At 49.9% G+C, this 13,624-nt stretch overlaps 3 protein-coding genes across 4 annotated transcripts in view; 2 read left to right on the forward strand and 1 right to left on the reverse strand.

The window, feature by feature from the left end:
• The window catches only part of angptl6 (angiopoietin-like 6), a 6,157-nt gene extending 4,581 nt beyond the window's left edge, over positions 1-1,576 (reverse strand). For both annotated transcript variants that reach the window (XM_036552867.1, XM_036552866.1), the window contains exons 1-2: positions 1,304-1,576; positions 1-411 (exon numbers count right to left, since the gene is read on the reverse strand). The exon at positions 1-411 is cut by the window's left edge and continues 118 nt beyond it. In XM_036552867.1, the coding sequence (XP_036408760.1) occupies positions 1-359 (359 nt within the window). In that variant the 5' untranslated portion in view covers positions 360-411; positions 1,304-1,576. The remainder of the gene's footprint in view (positions 412-1,303) is intronic.
• Positions 1,577-4,036: 2,460 nt separating this feature from the next.
• On the forward strand, positions 4,037-8,899 carry ppan (peter pan homolog). Its single transcript, XM_036553169.1, has 12 exons — positions 4,037-4,238; positions 4,965-5,135; positions 5,335-5,436; positions 5,861-5,911; positions 6,399-6,569; positions 6,869-6,945; positions 7,110-7,217; positions 7,424-7,547; positions 7,711-7,789; positions 7,972-8,101; positions 8,197-8,363; positions 8,465-8,899. The coding sequence occupies exons 1-12, from the start codon at positions 4,224-4,226 to the stop codon at positions 8,782-8,784; spliced, it is 1,515 nt and encodes a 504-aa protein (XP_036409062.1). The 5' UTR covers positions 4,037-4,223; the 3' UTR covers positions 8,785-8,899.
• Positions 8,900-9,743: 844 nt separating this feature from the next.
• Positions 9,744-13,624, forward strand: eif3g (eukaryotic translation initiation factor 3, subunit G). The gene is made up of 10 exons (XM_036552917.1): positions 9,744-9,821; positions 9,918-9,964; positions 10,840-10,928; positions 11,012-11,071; positions 11,175-11,279; positions 12,043-12,232; positions 12,919-13,026; positions 13,109-13,245; positions 13,326-13,432; positions 13,529-13,624. The coding sequence occupies exons 1-10, from the start codon at positions 9,799-9,801 to the stop codon at positions 13,542-13,544; spliced, it is 882 nt and encodes a 293-aa protein (XP_036408810.1). The 5' UTR covers positions 9,744-9,798; the 3' UTR covers positions 13,545-13,624.

The following is a 13,624-nucleotide window of genomic DNA, read 5'->3' on the forward strand; positions in this document are numbered from 1 at the left end:
CTGCTGCTGTCTCTGCGCAGCTCCTGCAGCTGAGCGTCCAGCCCGCCTCTTAGCTGCTCCAGCTGCTGCTGCTGCTGCCTCAGCTCCTGCCGCAGTGCGGCCGCCTCCGAGCGGTTGGCCCCGCCCATATCTGCCCCGCCGGCTGCTGTGCTCACGCACAGCGCCCCCTGCAGCCGCTGCTGAGGCACGATGAAGGTGTAGGAGCAGCGGCCGGGCCTGGCCTCTGACGCGCGCGACTGGCGCTTCTGAGACCCTGCCCCCCTGCGCCCCGCCCTGTCCGGCTCGGCCCTCCCGGGCCCGGGCCTGGCCGCCAGCAGCACCAGCAGGGCCAGCGCGGCCGCAGCGTGACGGAGCGCCATCAGCACACCTGCCCACAGGTGACCCGCGTCAGCGTCCTGCTCCTCCCAAAGGCTAATGGGAAATAATAAATACTGTAAATGACTGACAAAACTGTTTCTAATCAAGAACATACAACTGCTACAACAAAATATACTGTCTACAAATCTCTCACACACACATACACACACACACACACACACACAGAAGTACACAACATGAGGACCAACTGTTTCCAGATGTTTACTCTGTGAGGTGTAAATACACTAAAGATGCTTCCTGTATGACCTGAGTTAATTCACAAGTCAACAACATCAGGTCCATGGTCAACAGTAACCAATCAAACTCACACAAAACACAGCACAGGCAACATCAACACTCCACTGCAAACACAGTAAAGTCCACACACACACAGCCTGTGTTAGGACTCCTGAGCCTTCATTGCTAAAACACACAGCAGACCACTCAGCCTTTAATACGGCAAGGCAAGTTTATTTGTATAGCACATTTCGTACATGAGGCCATTCAATGTGCTTTTACTCACAGGGCAGAGACTGCAGTTTCAGCCTGACCACAACACACCTCCACAATCTACCTCAACCTGACCACAACACACCTCCACAATCTACCTCAACCTGACCACAACACACCTCCACAATCTACCTCAACCTGACCACAACACACCTCCACAATCTACCTCAACCTGACCACAACACACCTCCACAATCTACCTCAACCTGACCACAACACACCTCCACAGTCTACCTCAACCTGACCACAACACACCTCCACAATCTACCTCAACCTGACCACAACACACCGCCACAATCAACTGCAACAATCCCTCAGATTCAAGGGGAAACTGACGGGAGAACAGTGTCAGAACCCCCCTGGTGTGCAGTCCTCTCTCTCCCTGCTACAGAGAAGAGGATCTGGCTGACGTGATGAGATACAGACAGACTCTCACCTTCCTGTGGACGTGCTGGTCCTGCTCTACTGCTGGGCTTTGGTGTCAGACTCAAGGAGATTTCTGACCCTCTTCCTTTTTGTAAGTCCTCAGAAGCCAGAGCTGTGGAGCTTAAGAGACTGAAAGAGGGAGGGAGAGACAGAGGGAAGAGTTCTTCAGAGGCACAGACTGAGAGAGGGAGACTAAGAACTGAGTCCTTCAAAGACACAGACTGAGAGAGGGAGGGAGAGACAGAGAGAGATAAAACACAGTGCTTAAAAGCAGAAGGACCTCCCTCTGCAGTCTCCTCTGTCAAAAGACTTTAAACAAAGAGACACGTAATTACAGCCCACCCTAATGACCCCCCCCCCCCCTTTCTTGGATCTGACCACCCCCACCTCCCTGACTCTTGTATGCCCAGTTTTGGCAGTGACATAAATATCTGCAGCACAGCATTCCAGTTTCAACTCCAACATTCAAAACAGGCTCAATATTCCCTGTTTCCTGAATATGAGAGTCTGTCAAGGTGATGATCAAACTGAGCTGCTGCCACCTCCACAGCAGCACAGGGGGTTATGGGAAGAGATGAGTGTCCTGACTGCGGTCAGATGAGGTAAGATGAACTGTGAGTAATCTACAGGAGTCTGTCTGATATGCTAACGTTATAACCCAAACGCTTCTCCTGTTATGGCTATTTATTACTGGATTAATAAAAAACTCTTTCTCTGAGTGATTAATGCACTTGGATTTGGGAAGAATGAATGGGAAGAATTAATACTAACATATAATCCAGAACTGAAGGCCTGATTGTTTGGTCACAAAGGGTTTTTTGGGTTGAAGCAGCAGAATAAGTAACTGTCTCTGCATTGTTCTGCAGAGGTGGTTTTGTCAGGATTATTAAAAATGGCATTTCCTGTGACCCCTGCTTACATGCCACACATATTTGGTTGAAGTAAAGCACCAAAAACCTACAAATTCATTTCTCTCACAATGTGATCAGCAGGACTTGTAAAATATGGTCACATGGTCTTTTTCACTCTGAAGGGAGAGAGAGAGAAAGGACAGGTAATGCGCCTGTGCAGGAATGAAGTTTACAAAGACACAAAAAAGTGGTAAAGAAAAAATATTACTTGGGAGTGGAGTGAGACAGAGTCACAGCCTGAGGCCAGCACTGTGCAGCATCTGCACCAATATGCTGTGATGCTGGAGCATTTGTCCCTTCGTGACAAAGAAATAAAACTCCTCCTTCCTGCAGATGAACTGATGACCTGCAGCTGCAGTGGACCTCCTGTCTGACAGAGAAATATTGTCACACCTGGGTTCTAGCAGATATGAAAGAAACAAATACACTATATATCAAGACAAACTAGATCTTGGGGAACCAGTGACAGTCACAATTTGAAATAAAAATGTTGTATAACCTAACAGGACATTTCGATCTGTAACTAGAACTAAAATGTGATTCGAAATCAGTCATAAACCTACCGCTCTGTACAGCAGTACAACTGTATTGTAAATGATCATCTGCAGCTTTTGAATTCTTGTGGTACTACCACTTTATCTTCATCTTCATCACATGTGGCTCCCCTGGCACCATTTGTTTGACACGCCAAAAAAAAAAAACCTGAAAAAAGTAGCTTTAATGTGTGTATGTGTGTGTGGGGTCTCTCCTACCAGAGGAACCTGACCTCTGACCTGCTCCTGAGCAACAGCAGGGTAATCTGGGGAGATGCTGGAGCAGACCTTCGGCAGACAGACTGCTCATTCTTTGCTATATAACAGCTGGTGATAGTGTGGGAGGGGGGTACCTTTTAAGCGATAGTGATCCTAAAGTACTTTTTATTTATTAAAACGTAGTACATACTAACATTAAACAATAAACGTACTAAAGCTACATTCCGATTCCGGAACACAGGTCACAGTCCACGGCCTTCATTTAGTGACAGTCCCTCAGTCCTCCGTACAGCGCCTTCATCGGCACTGGGAGGAGTCTGACACGAAATGGCTGCCGAGGATCACGGCACCGATGAAAAACATGCACTACATTAAGTTACACTACGCAAATCTGAATAACATCTTTAAATGTACATTTACATACACCTGAATTCTAAAACTCTTTTTTCTCAAGTGACAGACAAAAGATGAGATTCGGTAGCGAGCGCAAAAGATTGCCGGTGTGAAATTGTGGCTTCAACCCTCAACGCTTCCCAGGCACTTCGAACTCTGTTGAAATGATCAGCATTCCCACTGAAATACCATATTACTTTACATGTTTATATGATAGCATTGATATTATGATACGATTTTTAAATCAATAATACTGTTAATCTCCACCACAAAATATTTTTTCCGAGTTGCTCGCTGGTTTATTTCTCGCTTCTTTCGGTAAATGATCTATGTAAAGCTGATTTCTGACTAACTGTCTTTGGACAAAGCCCTGTACAAAAACTTGACCCGAGAAGACTCGAGAAAGGCCACCATCTTGTTGCATCATGGCTAAAAAGACGACAAAAGAGTGAGCTTTAACCAGAAGACGCAAGTTACGGAAGGAATTTGTTGTTGTGCTGATGTGTAATTTTGTATTTCTTGAAAAACTGACTGGTAGCTTGAGACATTCTGAGCCTCTCTCTTAGAATCTGTAAAATATTCTTACAGAATTCTCACAGAACGAATTCCTTTAACTCTGATATACACGTTTCAGAAGGTTTGTAAGACCCTCGAGGGTGCATCCGGAAACCAGGAAGGAAGGTTGAAGCAGGTTGTTGTGACACACGGTGCTCATTTACTGTGACACAGTAGAAATGCGCATGCGCGGTGAGAGCGGCATGTTGCGGCGCGGCTGGGCGACACCGCGTGTATCCGTATGAACTTTTCATTCGCCTGTCTATTTACATGCCATAAGTGGCAATATTTTATTTGATAATTACAAACTTCGTTTGCCATGGGGAAAACGAAGGTAAGTTTAAAGTAAACCGTTTCTGGGATATACCCTCCTGTAGGTAGCGTTAGCTGAAGTGAGCAATGTTCATTAGCTAAACGATAGTTGAAAAATCCAAGACCAACAAAACGTGTCAGCAAGATCGCCATGCACTGACCTGAACCTGTAGATAAAAATTATAATTCTTACAGCTGGTTAGCTTTCTACTCGAACGGTGTGGTCTGACCTGTACGGTTTATATGCGCCAGCCGGCTTGTATATCACTGGTCTTGCTGCCCAGATAGACTTGTACAGTAATTCCTTTGGATGGGCTGGGTACAGTGAGTTTTGATGAATTCTGAGAATATCTGTGGATCATGATTATGCTCAATATTACTGATGTACTGAACGCAATATTCTTTGGAATTCTGATCAGTATTTCTCCAGAACATAAGGCCAGTGAATAGAAAGTTAGGCATTTAGGATCATTGGATGTTTGACTAGTTTGGTCAGTGTCAGAGGAATTTCAATAATATCGACTGACGATTGTTCGGGCCTCTGTAGCTGGCAGGCTAACCTCTGTAACCCCGATGTGGTCGCGTTGGATGCGGGAAATGCATCGCTAACGCTGTCCACTGTAACCCCGGATTAAACGGCGTGCCAGCCTGCGTTTGGCTGTGAGATCCTGAGCGTTTGGCTGTGAGATCCTGAGCGTTTGGCTGTGAGATCCTGAGCGTTTGCCGCTAATTACCTTTCGTTCCTCAGACGAAGAACCAGAAGAAGGCGCGCGTGCAGGCGGCGCACGTGGCGCACGAGCAGTTCGGCGCGTTCCCGCACTCGTTCGTCTTCCATCGCGGGCAGATCGGAAAGAACGGCGCGCAGCTCGTGCACGACATGCGGCGCGTCATGCAGCCCTACACCGCCGAGTCCCTCAAAGTGAGTATGGCGTCCTCCGATAAAGCTCCTCTTTAACAAGCAGCTGTGGGCAGGGATGGGTGCCAGTTAATGTGACGCAATTGGCGCACCGTTGAGCGAGTGTTTCTGGTTGGGGAGCAGCGGAGTGTTCGCTGAGTGAGCTCTCCTCAGGCTGCTGGCCTTGAGGTGAGAGGGTCCTGACGCCTGTGTTTCCTGGCAGGTACGGAAGAAAAATGTACTGAAGGATTTCGTGGCAGTGGCAGGACCGCTGGGAGTCACGCACTTCCTCATCTTCACCAAAACCCCCAGCAGCATTAACCTGGTCAGTACCCATAATGCCCTGCGGCAGCATCAGCAGGGTCAGTACCCATAATGCCCTGCGGCAGCATCAGCGGGGTCAGTACCCATAATGCCCTGCGGCAGCATCAGCAGAGTCAGTAACCCTTACCCCCTGCAGCATTCATGTGGAAGATGGTCAGTGCCTAAAGTCACCACCCAGAACCCCTGGCAACAGGTTTAGCGTTTTTAATTTTTTTTTCTTTGCTGCATGGTGGCTTGGAAAATGCCTGCACCTGTAGCTGGAAGAGTGCTGGTCTGAGCGTAAGGTGCTGCTGTCCGGCTCTGTCAGTGGCTGATGTATACATTTGTAGATACTGGTATGGATACGTGTGTCAGCACATCATTCTGATAAATATACCAGACACAGTGTAATGAGGAACCTGTCTGTCTGTCTCTCTGCTCTCCAGCGTCTGGCTCGACTGCCCAAAGGTCCCATGCTGCACTTCAGAGTGGTCAAAGTAAGTCCTGCTGATCATCGCTACAGAGCTCTGCCTCACAGACAGGGTCATAGAGCGGCTGAGGGGTGTTCAGGTTGGCTGCGTACAGCGCTGGTGTTAGGCAGCTCAGAAGCTGATCGGCTGTTTGGGAAGATTGGGGTGCAGATGATGACAGCTTTTAATCTGACTGTGAAGTGATTTCTTTTCAAAGTAAACGCACTGATGCCCCCTTTCCCCATGTTAAAATTACTCCTTTTACAAACTTCACATCTATAAGCCTTTAGACGGAAAGTTACAGCAAAACCTGTTCTTTAAGGATGTGGTCTCTCTCTGCTCTCTCAGTACTCCCTCGTTAAGGACGTGGTCTCTCTCTGCTCTCTCAGTACTCCCTCGTTAAGGACGTGGTCTCTCTCTGCTCTCTCAGTACTCCCTCGTTAAGGACGTGGTCTCTCTCTGCTCTCTCAGTACTCCCTCGTTAAGGACGTGGTCTCTCTCTGCTCTCTCTCAGTACTCCCTCGTTAAGGACGTGGTCTCCTCTCTGAAGAGGCACCGGATGCATGAGCAACAGTTTTCTCACCACCCTCTGCTGGTGCTGAATAACTTCGGCCTGGAGGGACTTCACGTCAAGCTGATGGCCACCATGTTCCAAAACATGTTCCCCTCCATCAACGTGCACAAGGTGTGTTCCGGAAGCTTCCTGTGTGAGGCACAGGGGGTCAAACAGGCAGCGGGGAGTGGATTTGGTGGAAATGATGAAGGTATAGTCTGCTGATGTCACCTGTGAGGTATCAAAGTAAACGCTTTCTGATCTCCCAGAATTCTCCACTCCCTGAAGATTGACCTTGTAGGATTGTGCTCTGGGCAGCTGCCTGTGCATCATGAGCAGAGCTGGGTGTTTGATTAATTTGGTGCTGGTGGTGTGGGTGTGAGTCTGCAGGAAATGAGCAAGCGTATCGTCTCTCTCTCTCTGCCTCCCAGGTGAACCTCAACACCATAAAAAGATGCGTGCTGCTGCACTACGACCCGCTGTCGCAGGAAGTGGAGTTTCGGCATTAGTAAGTTGCCTTTGGGTGGCTCTTCCTGGAGTGGGGTGCAGATGATGACCACGCTCATTCTGGCTGTGAAGTGATGTCTGTTAAAGTAAAGTACCCCCCCCCCCCTCCCCCCGGGCACGCTCAGTAGCTGCGGTCTCACCCTCCCCTTCCCCTCGTACCTGCAGCAGTCTGAAGGTGGTGCCAGTGGGAATGAGTCGCGGGGTGAAGAAGCTGATGCAGGAGCGTTTCCCCAACATGAGCAAGCTGGACGACGTCAGCGAGCTGCTGCTCAGGTGAGCTGCTCGCTCCGTGTCCGTGGAGGCAGGTGTGTGTGTCTGGATGCAGATGATGATGTCATTTCCTGTGATGGTACAGTGATGCTTTACAGTAAACGCGCTGATGCGTCCAGGCTCATGCCGCTGTACCTCTGGCATTGTGAGTGATACACACACGCACACGTGCGCACACACACTCAATGTAGAAACTGTGTGTCCCGCAGAGGGGCGAACCTGTCGGAGAGTGAGGCGGAGCAGGACGGAGACCACAACATCACGGAGCTGCCACAGGTTTACTCTGGGCGTGGAAATATGAGGTCACAGCAGAGTGCCGTGCGTCTGACAGAGGTAACCGTGGGGCAGGGGGGATGCACCCAGCTGATGGCTGTGAGTGAGTGAGTGAGTGAGTGAGTGAGTGAGTGAGTGAGTGAGTGAGTGTGTGTGTGTGTGTCAGAGATTGTGTCTGTGGGGCCATGGTTCCCACTTCCTGCTTGCTGTGTTTGATTGGCAGATCGGGCCGCGGCTGACCCTGCGTTTGGTGAAGATTGAGGAGGGTCTGGGAGAGGGCAGCGTGCTGTACCACGCAGTCAGTGAGTACGGCCTCCTCCCCCCTCCCCCTTCCCCTCATGCGACGGACATGATGACACGCTTCTCACTGATCACCACGTGATGTCTATTGAAAGTAAACGCTTACTGACCCGTCCGCTGGCGGCGGAGCTTCCAAGCAACAGTGCGTTACTTTGGTAACCGAGGCCCCTCCCTCTGTGTGCAGTCTCAAAGACGGAGGAGGAGCTGCAGGAGATCCTGAGCAGGAAGGAGGCGGAGCTGCAGCAGAAGGAGGAGCGCAGGCACAAGCAGGAGCTCAACGTGGCCAAGAAGAAGGAGAAGCGGGAGGAGAACAGGTAGGGGGCGGTTTCCTCGGTGACACGTTTCCTCGGTGACGGTCTGCTCAGCGTAGACTGACAGCTTTGGTGACGGTTTGCCTCCATGTCGCCAGGAAGAAAAGCTTGGAGGGCATAAAGAGGCAGAGGCAGGAGCAGCAGGGCGACTCGGATGAAAGTGGAGTGGAGGATCCTGGGAAACAGGAGGACCAGGCTGCTTCAGATGAGTCGGAAGATGAGGCGGAGTACTACAGGCAGGCAGTGGGGGAGGAGCCAGACGAAGGTAGGGCATGGGCGTGTGTGTGCGTGTGTGTTTGAGGGGGGATGTTACCTTTTAACTGTTACAGGTCCTAAACAGTGTTCATGTTGCACTGCTCTCCACAGATATGTTCTCCAAAGCCAAGAGGAAGAGAGGAGCAGACAGAGGCCCCGCACCCTTCAAAAAGAGGAGGCTGGGCCCTGGGAGGAGCGCAGGCCGGGACGGGGCCCCCAGACTGAGGAAGAGCAAGCAAGCAGGCGGAGGAGGGGAGGGACAGCCGCCCCGCAAGGGGGGCAAGACGCTGTGGGGGAAGAAGATTGGAGAAGGAGGTCCGAAATTTAAGGGACAGAAGAGCAAACCCTGGCCGGGTGCGAAGAAGAAGGGGCGGGCTGGCGGAGGGGGGCCCAAGGGGTTCAGACAGAGGCCCGGGAAAGGCCGGCCATGACCTGTCCGTCACAGACTGACTGTCAGTCCCACCCCCTCCCAGACACAGGTGCTTTGTAAAGCCCGGCCCCATGTCTGAGAGGAGGGGTGATGTCATGTTGGTGCCCTGAACAGCCTATCACACACATTGGTCATAGCTCCAGTGTTTCTGTACCTTGTAAAAAGTTTATTTTGCAAAACATGTATGTATGAGTTTGTCTAAACAATAAATCCTTTTGTAAAAGGTGTCCGGAGTGAAATTAATGCAGTTTTTATGTCAGAATAATGTTTTTAATAGTCATTCTGTGTCCTGTTTGGTGTCTGAAAAGGCAAACACTCTTGCAGTAGCATATTAGAAAGCAGAGAATGGTGTGTTCATGTGCTTCTGCAGAAGCTTACAGGTGAGGTGAGCCACAGGTAACCTGTTAGCCCTTCAGATACTCTCTCTCTGACATCGCAGGCGAAATGTCTGTTCTGTGCAGCCAGGGTCCCTGCGTCTGCCTCCTCTCTGGTGGTAAATCCCTCTGCCCTGGGCTCCCCAGTGATGCTTTCCTCAGAGTATTTGCTGAAAGCTGTTCAGCGTTAGCGACCGCTCACACCACACTCCAGCACTCCAGCATTTCAAAACAGTGTTCACACAGATCAAGGGCTGAGCAGACTGACTGTAGGGGTAAGGTCTGCCGTTTGGCTGAACAGGAGCTGGTTCTGTAGAAACGCTGTCAGCACACAGAAACATGCCGGTCTGCCTGAATCGAATGATGACGGAACTGACTCGACGTAACGCAACCGTGGTGGAAAATGGGTCGGGTCATCGATGGCGTTTCGGAAGGTGTTTTAAGTGGCTGTTTTAAAAGAAATGCAAACGGTAATCAAATGCTCTTGGAGTAAGAACAGCTCCAAGCAGCCCGGCCGGTTCGGTGCGTCGCCCCTCCGAGCCGTGGGGTGGCGCTGTGCTATAAAGGCCAACCCTCATCCCGTCACACCGGACCCCGCAGGAACGGCGAGTCTTTGCGCGCTGAGCTACACGCAGGACAGGATGCCGTCTGTCGAATATGACGAGTGAGTTTATCAATAATGCTGTGCTGATCTATATTTAAGCAATTCCGTGTGTTTATTGGACTTTATTGGAGTGTCATGTCCCGCTTTCGTTCGCAGTTCCAAGCCGAGCTGGGCTGATCAGGTGGAAGAGGAGGGCGATGAAGGTGCGCACAGCAGGCCGGAATCCGCTACACGTGTCGATCGCCGCTAAAAGTCCATTTAGAGATTATTAATGTAAAGATTGTAAATGAGCTGTATCTGTAAGTGTTAGCTGTACTGTAGTCCATACAAAGCCAGGCAGTCTGTCACGTAACGGCGTGATTAGCCGCAGTGCTCTGTTAGCAGGCTAGTTAACCGTAACCCTGCGGCCGGTTTAGCTTCATCCTTTGAGCTGCATTCACGGGCAGTCGCATTTCCCGGTGTTTCTGTGGTCGCGCAGTTACCGGCTGGTTACTGCATATATACTGCTCCTGTGGTACCGCATTCTGAGCGCGTTAGTACTAACAATTTACAACTCAAATTCAGTGACATGTGATATTGTTAATATAGCTGAGTTTAACAGCTATATTAACTGTAATTGTGATGTTGATGGTTTATGCCTTATGAGCTCTATTGTGGTCATACATCAGAATGGACGAATTTGAGAGGCTTGTAAATGGGCGAGTGTCAGTTTGAGGGAGAACATTCTGTGGGAGCCTCCACCAGCGTACGGAAATGGCTTCCGAAGAGATTGATGTCATGCGGGATTAAAGCACAAAAATATGAATATCCCCATTTTCAAATGTGTAGAATTGATTTTTCATTTAATCTGAAATCAGGCTAAAGGATGCACTAAAGTGTGTGGAAGTCACAAAATATGCAGGAAATGAGCACAGCTATTCTGTAAGGTTAGTTATTCTTCCGGTAAAACTCTGCGGGCTGGCAGCCTGTCTTTGTGCCGGCTGCATGCTGCCGTCGTTCAGTATCTCCATGCTGATTGGCGAGTATAGATGTGTTGCTATGGTGACTGTATTTTGGATGTGCTGTACCATTTTCACAGGAACCCTTCCTTCACCCAAAGAAACAATCAAAGGCAACATTAAAACTGTGACGGAGTACAAGATGGATGAGGAGGGCAGGAAGTTTAAGGTGAGTGCTGTGTAACCTTGTCTTTCTAAAATGTGAGCACATCAGATGAATCTGTGTTTTTAACCCGCGCCTTTCTGTCCCAGATTGTCCGCACCTTTAAAATTGAGACCAGGAAGGCCTCCAAAGCAGTGGCCAGGAGAAAGGTTTGTGGAGGGCATGCCTTATGTGCTGGTGGTAGAGATCTACATATAGAGCTTTGATTGAGGTGGTGGCGTCTGAGTGTGTTTCCGCTTGTCACTCCATCAGAACTGGAAGAAGTTTGGCAACTCTGAGTTCGACCCGCCGGGTCCCAACGTGGCCACCACCACGGTCAGCGACGATGTCTTTATGACCTTCATTTCCAGCAAAGAGGTGAGTGTGTCCTGCGTTCATACAGCCCTGCTCGCTCAGACTGTGTGTGTGTGTCTGTGTGTGTGTGTGTGTGTGTGAGAGAGAGCGAGCGAGAAGCCATCACCTGGGGAAGATTTTCTGCTGTGTAATTAATGCCTGCATTTTGGAGTATAAGAGTCAGGCTGGCTGTACCTCTGACCATGTTAACACACCACACACCCCAGTAAACATGTCTACCAATAAGGAAAATATACACCTGCATTGTAGACTTTTAAAAATTTGAAGATTTTTCAGAAATGGACCTTCATGCAAAATTGAATCAAAATGTTGCTGGGGTAAAATAAATGACATCCTAAAATCAGCCTGCTTAGAAAATAAATATAGTGTAAAAACTGGGAATAAAAACAGATTTCACACATCAGGGTAAGGAGTGATACAGGGCTGCAGTCTGAAACCAGCACTATCCAGCATCTGCATGAATGACTTGACTCTGATGTTGGAGCATTCTGCAGCGCCTGGACTCTGCGAGACGCTGAAGAACCAGGGGAGCCAGGGAGGAGGCTGGGAACTGAGACCCACTTTGTCTTGCAGTGTGATAAATACTCCAGAGTGAGAGAATCATTCATTAAGATGAATGTTTCATAAAGCTGACAGAGAAAGCTGTGCTGAGAGAGAGAGAGAGAATGTCCAGTCAGTACTGTACTTGTTTGTTGGCTTTCCTTCTGTTGTGTGTGGATGTTTGAGTGGGGTGATGAGCTGAAGGCTGAGGCTCTGTGTCTCTCAGGATCTGAACGCTCAGGACCAGGAGGAGGACCCCATGAACAAGCTGAAAGGGCAGAAGATCGTCTCCTGCCGCATCTGTAAGGGGGACCACTGGACCACGCGCTGCCCCTACAAGGACACGCTGGGCCCCATGCAGAAGGAGTTGGCCGAGCAGCTGGGCCTGTCCACCGGGGACAAGGAGAAGACAGCAGGTACTCAGCACATTCACCTGCTCACCTGTCACCCCAGGCTTCAGCAGTGAGGCTTTTCTTATTTGCCCAGTCAGGCCAGTTGGCCAGAAATCTACTTCCCCGAACTGAATTTCTTCTTGCCCAGATATGGCATCATTTAACTGTGATATAAAGCCCTTGTGTGTTTGTGTGGCAATTTTATCCTCCCCATGCTCAGACTTGCCGGGTTTGTCCCAGGTTTTCCCAGCGAGAGACCTGGCGCAGGGCAGAGAGAGCAGCATGTTGCGACTCTGACAGTATTTCTGTATTTTTCCGGTTTTTCTGTCTCCACTATCACAAGGGGCTGGGCTGTGATCAGTCTCAGGACCCAACGTGACCCGCCTTCCTTCTCCCACAAAAAACACCCCTGATGTGCTTGTCTGATGGTGGGAGCACAGAAACTGAGGATTTTAGAACCTGAAATTTGCTCTGAATCGTCACTTGTCCAGTTAGAGACTTCAACTTCCACTGGCCGGTGTTCCTGTCCCATGTCATTGGGTATTATGTTGAACCCCCCCCTTCCTGTCACTGTGAGAGCCGGAGCTTTCAGGCTCACACCTGAGCCAGCAGCATGGAGCTTCACTGGGCTGTCAGTCGGAGGGCTCGCTGTTGATTGGTTCTGTCTGGCTAAGAGGAATGGTGATGGATTGTTTATGGCTTGTTATCAGAACCGGAGCCGGCCCAGCCAGTGCAGAACAAGACCGGGAAGTATGTTCCCCCGAGCCTGAGGGATGGAGGCACGAGACGAGGGGAGTCCATGCAGCCCAACCGCAGAGGTGTGTGTGTGTGTGCGCGTGTGTTTGTGTGTGCATGTGTGATTGCAGTGTGATGTGACTGACGCCGTTCCCTCCCCTGAAGCTGATGATAACGCTACGATCCGCGTGACGAACCTGTCGGAGGACACACGTGAGACAGACTTGCAGGAGCTCTTCCGGCCCTTCGGCTCCATCTCCAGGATCTACCTGGCCAAGGACAAGAACACCGGCCAGTCTAAGGTGAGGGGGTGTGTGAGGGTGTGTGTGTCTCTGCAGAGGGGTGTGTGGACGCTGTGTCTCTGACGCTCGCTCTTCCTCAGGGCTTTGCCTTCATCAGTTTCCATCGCCGAGAGGACGCAGCGAGAGCCATCGCCGGAGTGTCCGGGTTCGGCTACGATCACCTCATCCTCAACGTGGAGTGGGCCAAGTGAGTATTCAGGGGTAACGGGGGGCCGAGTGAGTATTCAGGGGAAACGGGAATTTATGGGAAGTTTAATTTTTTTTTCCTTTTTTTTGTTTACAGACCTTCAAACAATTAAGCAAAATTCCACTGAAATATTCCAAGAGGAGAACAGAAGTGGTTTCTTCAGTGAAAATGTAATTGGTGTCTTAATAAAGT

Source organism: Megalops cyprinoides, chromosome 19, assembly GCF_013368585.1.
Source record: "Megalops cyprinoides isolate fMegCyp1 chromosome 19, fMegCyp1.pri, whole genome shotgun sequence".
NCBI lineage: Eukaryota > Metazoa > Chordata > Actinopteri > Elopiformes > Megalopidae > Megalops > Megalops cyprinoides.

Bases quoted from the DNA above. Each gene is read 5' to 3' on its own strand.
- eif3g (XM_036552917.1), top strand. From the start codon at position 9,799: ATGCCGTCTGTCGAATATGACGA. The intron at 10,929-11,011 runs GTGAGTGCTGTG...TTTCTGTCCCAG, and splicing joins AGGAGGGCAGGAAGTTTAAG to ATTGTCCGCACCTTTAAAAT. The intron at 12,233-12,918 runs GTACTCAGCACA...GCTTGTTATCAG, and splicing joins GGACAAGGAGAAGACAGCAG to AACCGGAGCCGGCCCAGCCA.
- ppan (XM_036553169.1), top strand. The intron at 6,946-7,109 runs GTAAGTTGCCTT...TCGTACCTGCAG, and splicing joins GAAGTGGAGTTTCGGCATTA to CAGTCTGAAGGTGGTGCCAG. The intron at 7,790-7,971 runs GTGAGTACGGCC...CTCTGTGTGCAG, and splicing joins CGTGCTGTACCACGCAGTCA to TCTCAAAGACGGAGGAGGAG.